We start from the raw sequence: 20,077 nt of genomic DNA, 5'->3' as shown, positions 1-20,077 counted from the left end.
CTGTGAACTGGGAGATATTGTGAGGTCAAAATCACTCAGTCTTGTTGAAATAAAATCATGGTACAAATAAATGGTGGTCCTCAAGACCTCAACTGAGGAAGCATTCGCGTACAAAGCATATTGATGCATCTTACAAGTTGCAATCTCGGCACTTCATGTTTCACGGTCGTACACATACACTGAATTGGCACAAAATGGCACTACCAAATGAATTGCACGTAGCAAGGCATGGGGTCTGAGTCTCAAAGTACTCAAGCGGTCGCGGCCGCCGCGAGCTTGGCGCGCAGCTCTCTCCTCAGGATCTTCCCGGACGCCGACTTGGGGATGGAGGGGGTGAAGTACACCTTGTGTAGCCTTTTGTAGAATACCACCTGAAAATCGGCGCACGCGCGCACACAAGAACTGTCATGTCAGAAAAAGAGCCGGGCTAGCGTTCAAAAGCCATTAGCAACCAAGGCGGCGTGACTGAGTACCTGCTTGGAGATGAACTCCTTGATGGCATCCTCCGCGATGTCGGAGTCGGCGGCGCGGACCACGAAGGCGACAGGGACCTCGCCGGCGGCGTCATCCCTTTGCCTGCCATGCACATACACACTCAGAACGAGCAAATTTCCTGCCGTGTTTGGTGGTTCCGAAGCAGCTGATTGGTCTTACGGGACGACGGCTGCGTCGGCGATGGATGTGTGGGCGATGAGCAGAGCCTCGAGCTCGGCCGGTGGTACCTGCACGGGCGTGACAGCTACGGCTCTCAGAAAACTTGAAGGCACAAGGCTGAAAGAGTTACCAGCGCGGTGTTACCTGGAAGCCCTTGAACTTGATGAGCTCCTTGACGCGGTCGACGATGAAGACCTCGTCGTCGTCGTCGACGTAGCCGATGTCGCCGGTGTGGAGCCAGCCGTCGACGTCGATCGTCCTCGCGGTGGCCTCCGGGTCGTTCAGGTACCCTGCGCCACACCACACGGACGCGCCCGTCCATCCATCAGTGACCGGTCACTCGTGCACCGTACGCGCGTCACGCGCGGTTAATTACCTTTCATGATCTGCGGGCCCCGGATGCAGATCTCACCGGGGAGGTTGCGGCCGAGGGAGAGGCCCGTGTCGGGGTCCACCACCTTGAGCTCCGCGTTGCGCACCACCGTGCCGCACGACCCCGGCTTGGCGGGCGTCGGCTCCTTGGCGAACGCCGGGCACATGGACAGCACGGGCCCGGCCTCCGTCATCCCGTACCCCTGCAGCACCGGCACCGCGCGCTAGACAATCAGCATCGCCATCGCGTGACCCTGACGCGCCGGGTTCGTCCAAAATCACGGTGAAACAGAGCGGTTTGGAGGCGTGCACTGCACTGGGATCGCGGCCTGGCGCCGCGTCGGGCCGAGTGCCGCCCCAGCCCAGAGGCCGGAGCCCGGAGGCCACCCGCCCAAGCTGGGTAGTGTGGTGGTAGGTGGAACGAGAGGCTCAGGCAGTCAGGCGTGGTGACGGGCTGCTGACGGTTTCCGGGGACCCAGGGCGGGCGACGCGTTGCGATCGCCAATCAGACACCGGTCGTCGGATCGCACAGCACCGTTTTCTGGCTCTGCGGAACGTCTGCGCTGTGGGGCCGCTCATTACCACGTGGGCCCACTCATTAGCACGTGGGGTGGAAAAACTGCTTGGCGCATGTATTCCTGGCGGTGTCGCACCGCGTGCTCTCGTGCGCCACCGCCGCGTAGAAATTTTTTTCCCCATCTTTCTGTTCATTGTCGCGACTTGCGACTCGGACGAGCAGGCGTCGGCAAGCACTTTGCCGTTATATAACTGACAGAAAAGCCACATGTTCCTAGCAGGCGTGGGCGTTAACCCTGTACGCGCGCTCGGTGTTTAATCCTTGACATGACTCGATAGAAAGTGAGCGATTGTCACGGCTTGCACCGTTGCACTACTTGCGCGTCTCCAACTCTCCATCGAGCAAGCATCCAACAAACCAACGCTCGTGTTCAATGTTTTAAAGGCGTCGCCTAGGCGACGACTAGGCGTCTAGGTGGGCGTCGGGGGTCACCTAGCCAGGAGCCGTATGGCGTCCGCCTCGGCGTCTAAGGCGTCCGCCTTTCGCGTTAGGCGTCTGGGACGTCGCCAACCGGCCTGAGGCGGTCGCCATACTCGTGAGCAGCCGCGCACGGGAAAGGGAAGGGATCCAGGGCGGGAAATCGCTCCCGCATGGGATTTCTCCCACCTTCCGTCGTTTCCTGCGCGCGCAGAGGAAATTGCGTGGGAATAGAGATGGGTTGTGAGAGATAGGGGATTGAGAAGAGAGAGGGAGAGGCAGACCCTGCTGGAGTTTCTTCCCCACTCGCGGCTAGGTCCCGCTCGTCCTCTCGCGTGCGTCTGCTTGCCCGTCTTCCGCTTCCTCTATGCGGACCTGTGTGTCCGTCCGCATGGACCAGGAGGACCAGGACAACTAGCTTCTTTTGCGGACCCAAGATGGCTTCACCGGTGCCCAGCTCCGCACAGCCTTCAGGTCAGCCCTCCACAGGACCAGGTATCCCTCGCCTCCTCTCTCTCTCTCTCTCTCTCTCTCTCTCTCTCTCTCTCTTTCTCTTAAAAAGGTCCAAAGCTTGCATGTGGCATGTGCTGCTGTCCCTGCTTTGTTTGCTTTTAGAAAGGCTGAAGCTTGCATGTGGATGTCCCCTGCTCAGAGGAGCAGATAACACATGTGTACAGTTGTTGCTTTGTCTATTTGTGCTTTGATTCATAGATGCTAAATGGAGCAGTACATTAGTTGTTGTTGCTCTGTTTTATATGCTAATTGCACTGCCTTTTATGCTAATTTGATTTGTTTATTAGGCTGGAGGGTGCTCTTGCTCTGTGCTCTGTTTTAGCTATTGCTGCTCTGTTTGTGCTCTGTGCTAGACTGCTAGTAGAAAATTAAATTGGTAGTTTACTGATTCCTACACTTTGCCATTCTCTGAAGTCTGAACTCTGAACTCATTTGGTTTATAAAAATTATGCAGCAGGAACCATGTCAAGTCCACCATCAATCGTCAGCGGATATGATCCCAAGAATGATCCAGCCCGGAAGCCGCAAAGGTCAAAAGATCCAGCGTGGAGGTTTGGCTATTGGCCGAACCTACAAAACAAAGATGAGGTGGCATGCACCTTATGTGGCGGCTCAGTTCGTGGAGGGATTAAAAAGTTGAAGCAACATTTGGCAAGAGGTTATGGAGATGCAAAAATATGTTCAGGTGTGAGCACTGAAGTTAGGAGGAAGATGGCAGCTTACTTGGATGCAAACAAGAGGAAAAGACCATTGGTTCTAGATGATGAGGTGGTGGAAGTGGCAGCAAATGAGGCTACTGCTGCGGTACAGCCTAGTTCAGGGACAACAGCAAAAAAGAGGCAAGCATCCTTACAATTCATGGTTGTTGGCAACAAGACTAAACTAGAGGGAAAGGCAAACAAATATGTAGTTGAGATGCTTCGAAAAACACCAGAAGAGATAGTAGATGAGAGACTTTCAAGGTCTTATAAGCCCACAATTGTGTCCAGTACAAAAATCAAGGAAGAGAAGCATTATGTGGATACACAATGGGCCTTGTTCTTCTATGAATGTGGCATACCTTTTAATGCGGCAGCAGCAAGGCAATTTCAGATTGCAGTTGAGGCCACAACACAATATGGTTTAGGGTACAAGCCTCCATCACCATATCAACATGGGGATCCATTACTTAAAGAAGCTGTGAAGTCCACAAGTACCATGAGAGAGGAGCATGAGAGAGCATGGAAACATTATGGCTGCACACTCATGTCTGATGGATGGTCTGATAGGAGGGGACACCACTTAATTAACTTCCTTGTAAACAGCCCGGAGGAGACTTACTTCTTGGAGTCTATTGATGCATCAAGTGAAGTACATGATGCATACATTCTTGCTGGTTTGCTAGAGAAGAAGGTTGAGGACATTGGGAAGGACAATGTTGTTCAAGTTGTCAGAGATAATGGTGCTAACTTCAAGGTTGTAGGCAAGATTCTCATGGTCAGGATTCCTACAATATTTTGGAGTCCATGTGCTGTGCATTGCTTGGATCTCATTGTAAGTGCAATCAAGCCTTATTGTGGGTTTTGGCATTGATGGCCACTAAATTAGAGGACTAATGAGATTTATCGAGATGACAAGCAGGGAATCAAAAAATAAGGATGATGTACAGGTTGCAAGTGTCCTAATTACAAAATGTGGCTAGACCTAGCTCAAAGGAGGTTTAAATTCTTTTATGTTTTGAAATTAAGTTTAGGAAAAGCCATACTATTAACAGGGATTTTAGGACAGTTGGTCAACTGTTGAACCAGATGCTCAAATTCTCAGATTTACATCCTCTCACCTAGTCAAAACAGCCAGCCAAATTTTACCTCAACTTACCTATTTTGGCTAGGGCGGCAGTGCCGCCCTGTTAAGAGCAGCAGTGTCATCCTTAACTGATCATTGGACCCAAGGGGTATTTATACCCTTCAGGCCCAGTCCACAACGGTCATCTTCTTTACTCAGACATTCTGCTCGAAACAGAATAGAACCAAAGCTCACCTTCTCTCCTCCATTGTTGCTTCTTTATCCCTCAAGCAAATCCTTGATTCTAACCATCAAAACTTGAGAGAAAAGGCAGCAAAACTCGATTGGAGAGCAGATCCACTGATTCCCAAAGTCTAAGAGCATTTGGTTCACGTTTGGCCGGTGGTTCTAGGGTTTGTTACTCTTGGAGCTTGCTCCTAGCTGGCTAGGCGTTACCCTTGGTCCTACCAACTCATGTGGTAGCCTTGGGAGGTTTGTAACCTCATTCTCAGAACTAAGAAATCACCTCTTACTTCAAGAGTTCATTCTCTTGATTTGAGAACGAGGTTAAGGCAAGCCTTTGTGGCAAGCTCAAGGCTTTTGTGGCTTCCTCAACAACGTGGACTTAGGCAAACCTTTGTGGTGAGCTGAACCATGAGATAAATCTTGTGTCTCGCGTGCTTCATCTTGCTTACTTGCTAGTTTAGCTTTTTCGTAGCTGGTGTTAGGGTTTGGTTGCTCGATCCACTCTTGTGTGGAGTTTCTGTGGTATTCAGTCTTTGAACTAGATCTTATCTTTCTATTGTAGGATTTAGCAGCTAATAGGGTCAGGTTCATCTCTGTAAAATCTCAGCTGTGTTAGATTTATTTTCGTAGAGCGGCAGTGCCGCCCTCTGTTCTGATAGAGTTTTGAGTTGAATTTTTATAGGCCTATTCACCCCCCCCCTCTAGGCCTCCTTTATCTTCCTGTAGATCCTACAAGTGGTTCAGAGCGAGGTTGCTTCGTATACGCTTCACCGCGTGAAGTATGGAAGAAGGAGGAGGTTCGGGGACCGTTCACGATGCGGACGCAAGTGGTGTGCACATCGAGGATGTCGGTAGCAGTAGCGAGCTGTCCATGTCGACAGCAAGTGATGCCACCATCAAAGAACCCAAGACCACCGATGCCGAAAGAAGAAAGGCAAGAAAAGAAAGAAAAGCCACCAAGATCGCAACAAGAGAAGCTAGAGAAAAGAAGAAGAAAGAGTAGCGGCTCAAAGACAAGAAGAAGAGAAAAGAAGCTAAAAGAATCACAAGAGAGGCAAGAGTCAAGAGAAGGGTAGCAAGAGCTCAAGAGCAAGAGAAAAATGAGTATGATGCATCATCTAGTGAGCTCTCTAGTAGCTTAGATGATGGAGATGATGATGTGTCATACCATGCTTCAAAAGATAGCAAGAAGGTGAAGAGCAAGGACAAGAAGAAGGATATTGATGACAAGGGCAGCAACAACAACAAGAACAAATATGCTGCCGTATCCTTTAATTATTTTTATTTGTCTAACCATAACAAAAGGTCCTTTATCAATGTACCCACGAGCAAGTTGCCTCATTTTGATGGGACAAACTTTGTCAAGTGGAAGCACTTGATGAGTGCCTATCTTGTAGGTCTTCACTCCGGTCTTTGAGAGATTGTGGTGAATGGATTGCAACCACCGAAAGATCCCGAAGTACCAACAAATGAGGAGTTAGCTGCTATCCATCTCAATGGCCAAGCCACAAGCATTCTTCTTAGTGCCTTGGATGGAAATGAGTACAACCGAGTGATGAATGTCAATATTACAAAACAGATTTGGGACACTTTGCATCTAGCACATGAAGGTGTTGATAAAGTGAGAAAAGCAAAGATTGATTTGTTGATGGCCAAGCTCAATAGGTTTGTGATTATTGATGGAGAGGGGCCACAAGAGATGTTTGATAGATTGATGACCTTGGTAGGCAAGATTAGAGGCTATGGATGTGATGAGCTTGATGATCACAAAGTGGTGAAGGTTATGTTGGAGGCCTACTTACCAAGAAATGAGATCGTAGTTACCTTGATTAGAGATAAGAAGAAGTTTGAGCACTTCACACCAAATGATGTGCTTGGAAGATTGCTAACATTTGACATGCAAAGAGAAGAAGCCAATGAGAGGAGAAGACTTGGTGAGTTGCAAGCTAAGCTAAAAGGCATGAAAATTAAGGAAGTAGCTCTCAAGGCCAATAAATCAAGCAATCAAGGCACCTTCAACAAGGCAAAGGGCAGCAAGCAAGCATTAACAAGTCAGCCCAAGGAAATCAAGTCAACTCCACAAAATGATGATCCAAGTTTATCCTCAAGTGAAGATGAAGATGATGGGGTTGATTACATGAAGATTGATGACATGGCTTTGTTCATGAAGAGCTATCACAAGGGGCTAAAAAGGAATGGATATAAAATAGTGAAAAGAAGGTTCCCAAATAAGAAAAAGAGGAATTGCTACAATTGTGGCAGCACCGAGCATTTCATTGCTAAGTGTCCCTATGAGAAGAAAGACAACAAATACAAGGACAACAATGAAGGCAAGCATGAACACAAAAAGAGATACAAACAAATGGGAGAGGCACACATTAGGCATGAGTGGGACTCAACTAAGGAGACAAGTGATGAGGGTGTGAAGGTTGCAACCGTGGCCATTCAAAAGCCATCCTCTACACCAAGGCTCTTCAACAACATGTCCGATGATGATGACCACCACTCCACTCATATTTGTCTTATGGCAAAGGGTGAGAAGGTAAAACAAAGAGCTAAATCTCCTCCACCTCCTAGTGACATCTCTAGTAGTGAACTTAGTGATTCTAGTGATGATGAAACTAGTGATGTTGAGAAATATGCTAAATTAACTAAAAATTTGGATTCTAAGACCAAGCTCTTCATCATAAATCTAATGGAGGAATTAGAAAGTGTCAAAGCCAAGCTAGCCGATAGAGATGAAAATCTTGAGGAAACCGAAAAGATGTATATTGGCTGCAAGAAACCTCTTGAGTTAGAGATAAGTGAGGTGGACTCTTTGAACAAGGCCTTGGCCAAAAAAACAAAGAGAACATGGTCTCACAAAGAAGGCAAATATTGCACTCAGTGACAAGTATTGTGTCTTAGTTGAAAAGCACAACAAACTTGAGGAGCAATATAATCTTCTATGTGAGAGCACCCCACTGCCCTCTAACACAAATGACACTTCTATTTCCTCCACTAGCCAAGGGTGTGGAAAATGCTATAATCTTGACTTAAATGTTTATTCCACTAACCTTGCAAACATGGAGGTTATGAAAAAGGAGATTGCTAGGCTCAATGCAATGTTAGGCAAAAGATGCATGGAAGGCAAAAAAACTGCTGATAGCAAAGTTGAACAACCAAAGAGGCCACAATACAAAGGTGAAAGAAATCCACACATTAAGGATGGGCTTGGGCACACTCATGGAGGTAAAACCAATGGAAGAAAGGTAATCAATGGATATGAGTGTGTTCAGTTTATGAGAAAAGGGCAGGAAGGTATAGATAGGTCTGCATAGATGGTGGCACAAGGCCAGCCTAGAGCAGCACCATAGCCTATGGGCGGCAGTGCCGCTGTGAAGGGTGGCAGTGCCGCCCCCATAGAAAAGGGAAGACCACCTCCTCCTCCTCTGCTCATGTCAAGCCCAAGAAGAAGGTGTCTCATCCTGATCAGGTTGTCCAGAAACCAAAGAAATCTATCTGGGTCACTCTAAATAGATATGTGTATCAACCAAAGGCAAAAACACATCAACAATGTTTGAATTCTAACTTTATTTTGCAGCACAACAGCAAGGGGGAAGTGTTTGCCAAGTTTGTTGGCAATGGTCAAAATGTTTATCTTAATACTTTCATTTGAGTTTCTAAAGTTCTTATGACTAACGTGCAAGGCCCCAAGAATATTTGGAGACCTAAAACTAGGAACTAAACTTGTGTTGCAGGCATACTCCTCCGGTGGGTCAAGTTGGGTACTTGACAACGGCTGTACAAATCATATGACCAGAGAAAGGAGTATGTTCTCATCATACTCCCCAACTACAAATTCAGATGAGAATATCATATTTGGTGACAATTCAAAAGGGGGTGTGATTGGACTTGGTAAAATTGCTATTACACTTGATCATTCAATTACAAATGTCTTACATGTTGAATCTTTGAAGTACAATCTGCTGTCCGTCTCTCAATTATGTGAGATGGGCTACAATTGTCTCTTCACGGATAAGAGTGTGGAAGTCTCTAAGAGGGAGGATTCCTCTATTGTCTTTATGGGTCACCTTAAGAACAAGATTTACCTAGTTGATTTCAACAAAAGTAAAGCTAAGCTTGAGACCTGTTTAGTGGTAAAATCTAGCATGGGTTGACTATGGCATCGCCAACTAGCTCATGTTGGGATGAGGAACTTGGCCAAACTCCTAAAAGACAACCACATCCTTGGACTAACCAATATTCAATTTGAGAAAGATAGGATTTGTAGTGCTTGCCAAGCCAGAAAGCAAGTAGGTGTACCTCACCCACCAAAGAGCATTATGACCACCACACAACCATTTGAGTTGATTCACATAGATCTCTTTAGACCGGTCGCCTACCTAAGCATTGGGGGTAACAAATATGGTCTAGTTATTGTTGATGATTATTCCTGTTTCACTTGGGTGTTCTTTGTTTATGATAAGTCCCAGGTGCAAGAGAAAGTCAAGATATTTGTGAGAAGGGCACAAAGGGAGTTCAGTCTTCCTATCAAGAAGATAAGAAGTGACAATTGGACTAAATTCAAGAACACTCTAGTTAAAGAGTTTCTTGATGATGAGGGCATCAAGCATGAGTTTTCAACTCTTTACACTCCTCAACAAAATGGTGTAGTAGAGAGGAAGAACTGTACACTTCTTGATATGGCAAGGACAATGCTAGATGAGTACAAGATGTCGGACCTCTTTTGGAGTGATGCCGTCAACACCGCTTGTCATGCCATCAACCGCCTCTACTTACACAAGAAACTTAAGAAGACTTCATATGAGCTTCTAACCGGTAACAAACCAATGGTGTCATACTTTAGAGTGTTTGGATGCAAGTGTTTTATACTTAACAAAAGACCCAAAACCTCTAAATTCGCACATAAAGTTGATGAAGGCATTCTTCTTGATTATGGATCAAATGAGCATGCCTATCGTATCTTCAATAAAACCATGGGTAGAGTTGAAGTCATGGTAGATGTGACATTTGATGAATCTAATGGCTCTCAAGTGGAGCAAGTTGATTCAAGTATTGTAGAAAAGGAGGATCCACCATGTGAGGCAATCAAGCAAATGGCTATAGGCAACATTAGGCCACAAGAAGATCGAGCCACTGATGATGAGGATCCCTAGGCTGTTGCTGCATAAATTTCCACTGACATACTCCATCAACAAGGGCAGCACTCACCTGCTAAAAATTAGTAGGGCAGCAGTGCCGCCCCTAAGGGCGGCAGTGCCGCCCCATCCACCTCAGCAGTAGCTCCTTCAACTCCTACTCCACCACTTCAAGGGCTCAACTTGGAGCCTATCTTTGAACAAGAAGAAGCTAAAGGTCCAGAAGAAGAATAAGGAGGTGTTGAGCATCCAAGGCTACGTCAAACTATACAACGGGATCACCCTATTGACAACATCCTTAGGAGCTTTCGAAAGGGGGTAACAACTCATTCACATTTAGCAAATTTTTATCAATATTACTCATTTGTTTCCTCTTTGGAACCTCTCAAGGTAGAACAAGCACTTGGAGATCCAGATTGGATCATGGCCATGCAAGAAGAGCTCAACAACTTCAAGAGAAATCAAGTGTGGAACTTGGTGAAAAGGCCCAATACCAATGTCATTGGCACCAAGTGGGTATTCCACAACAAGCAAGATGAAAATGGCGTGGTGACAAGGAATAAGGCAAGATTGGTGGCCCAAGGCTTCACTCAAGTAGAGGGCTTAGACTTTGAAGAAATATATACATCGGTGGTAAGACTTGAAGCAATTCAAATGCTTCTAGCCTTTGCTGCTCATCATGACTTCAAGCTGTACCAAATGGATATCAAGAGTGTATTTCTTAATGGCCCAATACAAGAGTTGGTGTATGTGGAGCAGCCACCGGGGTTTGAAGATTCCAAGTTCCCTAACCATGTCTATAAACTCTAAAAGGCGCTCTATGGGCTTAAGCAAGCACCAAGAGCATGGTATGAATGCCTTAAGGAATTCTTGCTCAAACAAGGCTTTGAAATAGGCAAAGCTGACCCTACACTCTTTACTCACAAAGTTGAAAATGATATATTTGTGTGCCAAATATATGTCGATGACATAATATTTGGTAGTACTAACCATGTGTATTGTGATGAGTTTAGTAGGATCATGACTAAGAGATTTGAGATGTCCATGATGGGTGAGCTAAAGTTCTTCCTTGAATTTCAAATCAAGCAAATGAAGAAAGGGACGTTCATTAGCCAAACCAAGTACACCCATGATATGCTTAAAAAGTTTGACATGGTGAATGCCAAGCCTATCAAAACTTCCATGACAACCAATGGACATCTTGATCTAAATGAAGAAGGGAAAGCCATGGACATCAAGGTATATCGCTCCATGATCGGCTTTCTACTTTACTTATGTGCATCTAGGCTGGACATAATGCTTAGTGTGTGCATGTGTGCTAGATTTCAAGCCAACCCGAAAGAGTGTCATTTAGTGGCTGTTAAAAGAATCTTGAGATATTTAGTACACACTCCTAACCTTGGCTTGTGGTATCCCAAGGGCTCCAAGTTCAATCTACTTGGCTATTCGGATTCTGATTATGCCGGTTGCAAGGTAGATAGAAAAAGCACTTTGGGGACATGTCAATTCCTTGGACGGTCCCTAGTGTCTTGGAGTTCAAAGAAGCAAAATTGTGTAGCCCTTTCCACCACTGAGGCCGAGTATGTTGCAGTCGGTGCATGTTGTGCTCAACTACTTTGGATGAGGCAAACCCTTCATGATTTCGGATGTCAATTCACCAAAATCCAACTCTTGTGTGACAATGAAAGTGCCATAAAGCTTGCAAACAATCCCGTAAGCCACTCAAGAACCAAACATATAGACATCCGACATCACTTCCTGAGAGATCACGAAACCAAAGGAGATATCAAAATTCGTCATGTGAGCACCGAAAAACAATTAGCCGATATCTTCACTAAGCCTCTCGATGAGTCAAGGTTTTGTGGTTTGCGTAGTGAGCTAAATATACTTGATTCTCGTAACGTGGTTTGAAATATGGCACACCTCAGTTTGACAACCTAGCGACATAGGAAAATGATTTAAAAAGATATTATATTGTGTTTCAAAACTATTTCAAAACGCCAACTAAGTGTCATGACCATTGTCTGTATTGTTGATTGCTTACTGGTCATGATATTTAGATAATATATATCCATATCTGAGGTAAAGAAGGTCATAAAGTTTCAGCGTAATCCCTGCAAAATTGGCAGGGCGATAGTGCCGCTCATAATGGCCGGTAGTGCCGCCCTCTGAAAACTGGGCAGTTTTCTACCAATTTTGACTGGGTTGCGAGGCCCATTTTCTTCTATCTATTTCATTCTCTAGCCCCTGACCCAACTCTTTCCTTCTCTCCTAGCCGACGCCGACGCCCGTGCTCCTCTCTTCTTCTCTCTCAAGCACGCTCCGTCGCCGTTCCTTGCGGTCTGCCACCTCGGCAGTGCCACCCCTGTAGCCGCCTAGTCTTCTCGTCGCTGGCCCCCTATAGGAAGCTCCTAGCCGAGCCCTTTCTCCTCTTCTCCCTCCATTCCATCATTTTGGAAGCAAGGTGAAACCCTAACCCCATTCGATCTATGCAATGTGAAAGTTTCAGTCATGGATTTTTGTTTCTAGGGGGAGTATGAAGGGTTTGGAAAGGATTTTGATGATTTTCTTTTATCAAAATTGTTTCTAAAGTTTTTCATACTCAATCTTTTAAATCCATGGCTAGGGTTTTATATATTTTTCGTTTAGACTGTGATTATGAAATTGTGATGATGGATAGACACTGTTGGAAGTAGGATTTAGCTAGAACGAGAAAGTTGAAAATGAACTAGTGAAGCAACTGAGGGCGACAATGCCGGCCTCAGGGGACGGCACTGCCGCCCTATCATGCTGATTCCAAATCCAGCAAAGCTTCCTATGTCATTTTCAAAATTCTTTTTCTTGTTAAAGCCTGCTTGCAACTGTTTCTAACTCATTATCTTATACAGTTTCTTATCAAGTCTCATTTAATTGCATAGATGGACCGAGGAAAAAGGAAGGTGATGTCAACTAAGTAAAAGGTCAAGAGAGGCAGGGGACAGGCAAGCTATATTCCCAGTGACAGAAATCTTGATGAAGACCTTGCTAAAGAAGAAATAATTCAGAGGATGGGAATGACTATTTATGTGTGGCCTGATTCTTCTCTGCACATTTTAGAGTTTGATAGCAGCTACATGAGAGAAAATACTGATGGGTTCAACCTTAATCCTCCCCAAAACAGTGACAATCATATAGTTCTTGATTATTCCATGAGTTGGAAGAAGATAGGTGAAGCTAGAGAGATTGATCCCTACTCCTCTAATAGGTCCAGTGACATTGATTATAGATTTTGGAATGCTTTCCAATCTGATTTTTATGCCACAGCCATCCTATCCAAGCCAAAGGGCAAGATTAGCAAGATGTACATTGATTTTGGTGACTTGGAGAGCAGGGATGATCATGGGTTTGCTGCAGCCATCAAGACTTGTGACCGCTTTGAAATGACAGATATCATGAGTTTCAGGTATGATTAGAATAGGGAGATTCTTGCACAGTTCCATGCCACTTAATATTGGAACAGGGAAGTGGATGAGCTTCATTGGATGACTGATGGGCGACATTATCGCATTGATTTTGTCACCTTCTGTTGTATTCTTGGTTTTGGACAGATCCACAGGGGATATGAGAGGATTCATAATGAATGTCGTCTTGAGCTAATGGAAGTAAGCTTCATGTGGGAGAATCAAAATCTTGCAGTTCCTGATTGGTCAAGGACCAAGCTCAAGAGCTTCTATTATATCATGAACAATTTTTGTTAGGATCACTCTTAACCCTAAAGACAATGCAACAGATTTGAATGGCTACATCACCAATGTATTGTCTAGGTTTCCCAGTAGTGAAAAGTTTAATGTTCCAAGGTTTATTTGTGTTGAGCTAGCATATGCCATGGATGATGGGAGGAGATCTTTGCCCTATGCTCCTTACCTCATGTTTATGATTGAGAGAGTGACTGGCATGTGGTTCCCTAAGGATTGTGAGCACATTATTTACAAGATCAAAAAGACCCATGGTGGCTTAGGGGGACTTGGGTCAGCCACTCAGCACACTTGTTTTGGAGGACATGGAGATAGTGGGGCAGCAGGCCTTCACTCTTCTAGAGCTGAACATAGAGACATTCCTGAGCCGTCCAGGACTAGGGAATAAAAGAAGAAGTCTAAGTGGGGGAAGATGAGTGCATGGATGAAGGCAATCTTTACTCATTGTGCATATGTGTCACAGACTGCTTATGAGGATAGAATGGAAAACAGGGAAGCAGTGAGGCATGCTAGGGAGTTGGCGGGGCTGCCACCTCTTTCACCAGTGCAGCCACCACCTCAGTTTCCTAACTTGCCTCGCCTTTCTTCCTCTGATGAAGAGCAGGATCAGCCACATGAGCATCATTATGAACAGCCAGATGATCAATAGTATGGGCACTCATATGAGGCGTTCAGTCAGTACTACGGGTACCCACAGGGGTAGCATTTTGAGCAGCCCCCACTGCAGCAGGACCTTGGTGCAGAGATTCACTCCACAGAGGCTGATCCACAGGTTCAGACAATTTTGTTTCACACATATTCTAGGAGACCACGACCTTTGACAGATCAGCCAGGTCCTTCTACTTCAGCTGGGGCATCTTCTCCGCGACGTTCAGCACGCTTCACTTCTCACACTCACATCATAGGACGTGCTCGCATCGACTCCGACAGTGACGTGTGACTTTTCTTCTTCTTCTTCTTCTTCTTCTTTTGGTACTTGATGCCAAAGGGGGAGAAAATTAGAGGGGTTAACAAATTTTTGATGCCATGAGTTCTCTACAGCTGCGCTTTATGTCCAGATCCTATGAGAGTAGTTGTTAGGTTGAGTTTGAGAGTCGCTCAAAACTCTATTTTATGAAATATGCTACTTTATGACTTAATTTGTTTTGGATATGGACATGTATTCATAGTTACAGTTTTAGCTTGTCATATTCTGAGTTTAGATTGTTTTATATTCATATGATCTGTTGTAGGAACCTGATTGCTACCTGACCGAAATAGTCAGGACGACAGTGCCGCCCTATAAGGCCAGTAGTGCCGCCCTGTGCTGTATCAGCCAGGGTCTTGTGTGCTTGAACTGATATAACCTGTCATATGCATCACGTTTATTCTTATGATACTTTGTTCAGCACCCCACAGCAGGCATGGATGTAGGGAGAGGTTCCCATCACACCTAAAATGTGAATCGTGACCTCTTATGCCAAATTGAGAATTCAAATCTCTATTCACATATTTAGGGGGAGGCTCCTACACCCATGGTTCAAAAATCTCAGTTTAGATTTTATATCATTTGTAAGCTCTAATTGGGTTGTCATCAATCACCAAAAAGGAGGAGATTGTAAGTGCAATCAAGCCCTATTGTGGATTTTGGCATTGATGACCACCAAATTAGAGGACTAATGAGATTTATCGAGATGACAAGCAGGGAATCGAAAAATGAGGATGATGTACATGTTGCAAGTGTCCTAATTACAAAAGGTGGCTAGACCTAGCTTGAAGGAGGTTTAAATTCTTTTATATTTTAAAATTAAGTTTAGGGAAAGCCGTACTATTAAGAGGGATTTTAGGATAGTTGGTCAACTGTTGAACCAGATACTCAAATTCTTAGATTTACATCCTCTCACCTAATCAAAACAGCCAGCCAAATTTCACCTCAACTTACCTGTTTTGGCTAGGGCGGCAGTGCCACCCTGTTAAGAGCGGCAGTGCTGCCCTTAACTGACTATTGGACCTAAGGGGTATTTATACCCTTCAGGCCTAGCCCACAACGGTCATCTTCTTCACTTAGACATTCTGCTCGAAACAGAACAGAACCAAAGCTCACCTTCTCTCCTCCATTGTTGCTCCTTCATCCCTCAAACAAATTCTTGATTCCAACCATCAAAACTTGAGAGAAAAGGCAGCAAAACTCGATTGGAGAGCAGATCCATTGATTCCCAAAGTCTAAGAGCATTTGGTTCATGTTTGGCCGGCGGTTCTAGGGTTTGTTACTCTTGGAGCTTGCTCCTAGCCAGCTAGGCGTCACCCTTGGTCTTGCCAACTCGTGTGGCAGCCTTGGGAGGTTTGTAACCTCATTCTTAGAACTAAGAAATCACCTCTCACTTCAAGAGTTCATTCTCTTGATTTGAAAACGAGGGTAAGGTAAGCCTTTGTGATAAGCTTAAGCCTTTTGTGGCTTCCTCAACAACGTGGACTTAGGCAAACATTTGTGGTGAGCTGAACCACGGGATAAATCTTATGTCTCGCGTGCTTCATCTTGCTTACTTGTTGGTTTAGCTTTTTCATAGCTGGTGTTCAGGTTTGGTTGCTCGATCCACTCTTGTGTGGAGTTTCTGTAGTATTCAGTCTTCGAACTGGATCTTATCTTTCTATTGCAGGATTAAGCAGCTAATAGGGTCAGGTTCATCTCTGTAAAATCTCAGCTATGTTAGATTTATTTTCATAGAGCGACAGTGCTGCCCTGCAGGCCGGCAGTGCCGCCCTCTGTTCTGATAGAGTTTTGAGTTGAATTTTTACAGGCCTATTCATCCCCCCTCTAGGCCTCCTTTATCTTTCTATAGATCGTACACTCATGTTAGAAGATATAGGGAACTTGTCAGAATTCAAGATATTTTGGAGTCCTCGTAAGTGTTTCATTTCCATTTTAATTTCAGCAAGTGTACATCACATCAATTTGATTCCAGCTAGCATTTTTTGGTCCTAGCTCCTAACATATTGTTTCATTTGTTTGCTCTAGTTGATTGGTGGCGTTCCTATGGTGGTCGTGCTATTGAGCTACAAAAGTTTGCAAGGCGTGTGGTTAGTCTTTGTGCTTCATCATCTAGCTGTGAGCGAAATTGGAGCAAATTTGAATATGTGAGTATTTCCTTATTTGCTTGCTGCCCTTACCAATATTTCAGCAAGCAGTTTATTCATTTTTTGGTTGCAATTGTGTTTCTGGTTTTGTAGATCCACACAAAGAAAAGGAACCGATTGTTGCATAAGAGGCTGAATTCTGTTGTCTTTTTTTCCTACAACCGAAAGATGAAATCTAGGTTCCAAAAGTTACGCCAGAACAAGGAAAAAACTTTGATCCTTTGGTTATTGAGGACTTTGATTGGAACAATGAGTGGGCTGACTCATTGCATGTACCCCCTCAAGGTGCTCGTGGGTGTGAGTGTGACCTTACTTGGAACCTTGTTGATGAAGCTGTTTTAGCATCACAATCACTTCAAGGCCGGAACTTTCCAAGAGCAGCCCACAGGCGTGCAAGAAATTCTGCACCTATGGTGGATGAAGCTGAGTTGGGTTCAGACAATGAAGAAAATCCAGATCCATTTGATGATGCAGATGTGATAGATTGTGAGGATGATCTAAATAATGCCAATGAAATTGGAGAAGACAATGACTTGAGATATTAGAGATTAAAGATTTTCTCTTTTGTAAGCTAATATATGTGCTGCACTAGCAGCACTACTAATTAAGTTATTTATGCCATTAGAGACTAGTTTATGGCTACTAAGAGATGAAACATTTCATATTTGCTACTTGCTACTTTATGTGGTGCCCTAGAACTCTAATAGCACTACATATTATGCTTATAATTGGCTATATTAAAATTGAATTGACATTTGAATTTTTATTGATATTATATATTAAATTGTATGTATGGCGTCGCCTAGATAAACGTCCTATTCACCTAGGCGGCTGAAAGAAGGTCGCTCGCCTCGCCTCGCCTTTAAAACATTGCTCGTGTTGCACGATGCATAGTACTCACTGGTGGGCAACACCTATAACGTAGACACAGCACATGTGCGATTCAGGTAGATCACCCAGTCGCAGTCGAAAAGGGAGCCATCACGTGATTGTACCTGCTCCCTCCCTTCCCTTTTTTAATTGTTATTTTTACTTACCAAAGAATCAAACGTCCTCAACTGAGATCAAATATATATACAAAAATATTAGTATTTATAGTATATAATCAATATTATTAGATTAATTGTTGAATATATTTTATAATAAATTTATTTGAAAATACAAATATTGATAATTATAAACCTAACTAATCAAACTTAAGAAAATCTAACCAGCAAAGATATCATATCTACACTTCGAAAAAGGAACAGATGGAGTATAATATTTCTGGGATGTAGGTTAGTGCCTGTCTGTACAGTTATACCGTTATAGACTGAACAATAGAATGTTTGTTTGGATCAAGCTTGATATAGTTAGAAACCATACACATGTCTGCCTCATTTCATAAAACTTGACATTCTAATTTTTTTTCAGACAGATTAATATAGAATTGAAATGACACCAGTGACCCTATTTATTAAAGATGTTTCACCTAAAGTATTGATTAATTTGGCTGCCGCTGCAGCTTCTGCTGTGACTGCAGCTCCATAACAATGAACTACTGTAGCATGAACTAGAGAAGCTGCAGCGAGCATATGTATGCGCTCACCTCATTTAGGCATGCAGATTAGCTGCCATCTCTAGGCCTAATTAGTGTTTTGTTAAAGTAACTGTGGATGGCACATTGAATGTCAAGTGGGTAAGTACAATAACAAGTTTTTTAGGCAAAATTTAAACACTAGGATGTCATGTTTTATTTACGGGTCGATAGAGTGAGAATTAGGTGTGTTACCTACCAGTAAAAATTAACAAGGTGGAAGATGCTATCAATGATAAGAATCACTAGCATGCTAAAATTAGCTGATTCAAATAATGCCTCACAGTTTTTTTTTTCTTTTCGAAACAATTGAGAATGTCTACTTGGCAAGGTAGCGGTGAAACAGGGAACAGAACAGTAGACAGTAGACACTGACCTGTCCGAAGACGGCCTGTGGCACGCGGGCGCGGAGCGCGTCGACGAGCTCCTTGCCAAGCGGCGCGGCGCCGGAGAGCACGATCCGGATGGAGCTGAGGTCGTACTTCTCCAGCGCGGGGTTCTTTGCCAGGGCGAGCACCAGAGGCGGCACGACGGCGGCCACCGTGACGCGCCACCGCTGGATGTCCTCCAGCATCGCGCCCATCTCGAACTTGGGCATCAGCATCACCGCCGCGCCGGCGCGCAGCGCGCACAGCAGCACCGAGTTGAGCGAGAAGATGTGGAACAGCGGCAGCACGCAGAGCGCGACGTCGCCCTCCCGCATGTACAGGTTCGGGTTCGCGCCGTCCACCTGCTGCGCCACGTTGGACACCTGCCCGCCGTGGGTCAGCACCACCCCCTTGGGCAGCCCCGTGGTGCCCGACGAGAACGGCAGCGCCACGGGGTCATCGGGGGCGATGGTCACCTCCGGGAGCGCGGCGTCGTCGGCGGGCGTGACCAGCTCCCAGAACGCCAGGCAGCCTTCCGGGGTGTTGGCCGCGTCGTCGATGGTGAGGACAGTGAGGGCATTGTCGTCCTCGCCGCCGCCGTCGCTCGCCGTGCCGATCCTCGGGAAGGCCTCGTGCCGGAGCTTGGCGACGTAGGCGGACTGGGTGACGATGAGCTTCGCGCCGGAGGCCCTGAACTGCTTGTGGATCTCCAGCGGCGTGCAGAACGGGTTGGCGGCCGTGGTGACGGCGCCGAGGAACGACGCGCCGAAGAAGGTGAGCACGAACTCGACGGAGTTCTGGAGCAGGATCATGACGCGGTCGCCCTGGCCGACGCCGAGCCCGTGGAGAGACGCCGCGGCCTTGCGACACAGGAGGCGCGTCTCGGCGTACGTGTAGGTCCTCCGCGTGGCCGCCGCGATGAGGCACGGCGCGTCCGCGACCTCCGCCGCCCTCGCGAAGCAGTAGTCGTGGAGGGGCAGGTGGCTGGGTATGTCGATGTCCGGCAGCTTCGACCGGAACACGGTCTCCTCCGGCGCCGCGGGCGCCACGGCCCCCGCCACCTGCGGCTGCCCCTCCGGTGCTGCCACCGTGATCATTTCCTCTGCCAAATTGCGTACCAGCGCACGGGCTTAGCTACACGGCAGTGGTGCTGTTGAGGCTGAGAAGAGACGGAGGCGGAAATAAATACAGCAACAGGCAGCAGGGACCGGAGGTAGGCGGGGGAGCTCGCGCGCGCGATGGAGGGGGTAGGTATGGTTAGAGGTGATGAGGGAGATGCATGTGGAAGCGGTGCGTACACGCCCGACAGGCCGACAGCCACCCCCCTGCAGGCTGCAGCACATTTTCCAGCCCAAAATGGGATGTTTTTTTTTTCTTCATTCAAATTTTGTGCAATGCTTGGTCATCTTAAGTCTCAACAACGTTAGTTATTTTTTCGCGGGGTTCGGCGCTTGTGTGTCCACGTATGACTTGCCATCGTCTCGCCAGCGGGCAGAGCAGCGCCCAGAACGAGTGGAGTGCCCCATCTTGGCTGCGGTTCGCTCGTACCTAACCCTTGCATTTCCCTCTGCCAATATTGGCCGTAGCAAAAAATCATCTTT

General features: G+C 45.9%; 2 protein-coding genes and 1 long non-coding RNA gene across 7 annotated transcripts; 2 read left to right on the top strand and 1 right to left on the bottom strand.

Moving 5' to 3' along the window:
• Positions 1–17: 17 nt before the first annotated feature.
• On the bottom strand, positions 18–19,690 carry LOC136477934 (4-coumarate--CoA ligase 2-like). 2 transcript variants are annotated; one of them, XM_066476205.1, is made up of 6 exons: positions 18,485–19,690; positions 1,031–1,250; positions 799–944; positions 655–722; positions 474–576; positions 18–371 (listed from the first exon to the last, which is right to left on the bottom strand). In XM_066476205.1, exons 1-6 carry the CDS (start codon positions 19,571–19,573, stop codon positions 252–254), a joined length of 1,746 nt encoding a protein of 581 aa, XP_066332302.1. In that variant the 5' UTR covers positions 19,574–19,690; the 3' UTR covers positions 18–251. The 2 variants fall into 2 exon arrangements, with proteins under 2 accessions (XP_066332302.1, XP_066332303.1); XM_066476206.1 differs by having other exon boundaries at positions 1,031–1,229; positions 18,485–19,685.
• LOC136477935 (uncharacterized) lies at positions 1,261–9,307 on the top strand. Of its 4 annotated transcripts, none has more exons than XM_066476208.1 (2): positions 1,261–2,515; positions 2,991–9,307. In XM_066476208.1, the coding sequence occupies exon 2, from the start codon at positions 6,099–6,101 to the stop codon at positions 7,431–7,433; it is 1,335 nt and encodes a 444-aa protein (XP_066332305.1). In that variant the 5' UTR covers positions 1,261–2,515; positions 2,991–6,098; the 3' UTR covers positions 7,434–9,307. The 4 variants fall into 2 exon arrangements, with proteins under 4 accessions (XP_066332305.1, XP_066332307.1, XP_066332304.1 ...); XM_066476207.1 differs by having other exon boundaries at positions 2,988–9,307.
• LOC136477938 (uncharacterized) lies at positions 9,447–18,478 on the top strand. The gene is made up of 3 exons (XR_010764152.1): positions 9,447–16,300; positions 16,414–16,532; positions 16,626–18,478. It is a non-coding gene; the product is annotated as an uncharacterized lncRNA (long non-coding RNA).
• Positions 19,691–20,077: the final 387 nt, after the last annotated feature.

The sequence above is a fragment of the Miscanthus floridulus genome, chromosome 8 (assembly GCF_019320115.1).
Source record: "Miscanthus floridulus cultivar M001 chromosome 8, ASM1932011v1, whole genome shotgun sequence".
Taxonomy (NCBI): Eukaryota; Viridiplantae; Streptophyta; class Magnoliopsida; order Poales; family Poaceae; genus Miscanthus; species Miscanthus floridulus.
This window is presented reverse-complemented; position numbering and strand designations above follow the sequence as displayed.

Bases quoted from the DNA above. Each gene is read 5' to 3' on its own strand.
- LOC136477934 (XM_066476205.1), bottom strand. From the start codon at position 19,573: ATGATCACGGTGGCAGCACCGGAGGGGCAGCCGCAGGTGGCGGGGGCC. The intron at 1,251-18,484 runs GTCAGTGTCTAC...CTGATTGTCTAG, and splicing joins CACAGGCCGTCTTCGGACAG to CGCGCGGTGCCGGTGCTGCA. The intron at 723-798 runs GTAACACCGCGC...ACGCCCGTGCAG, and splicing joins TCAAGTTCAAGGGCTTCCAG to GTACCACCGGCCGAGCTCGA.
- LOC136477935 (XM_066476208.1), top strand. From the start codon at position 6,099: ATGAATGTCAATATTACAAAACAGATTTGGGACACTTTGCATCTAGCA.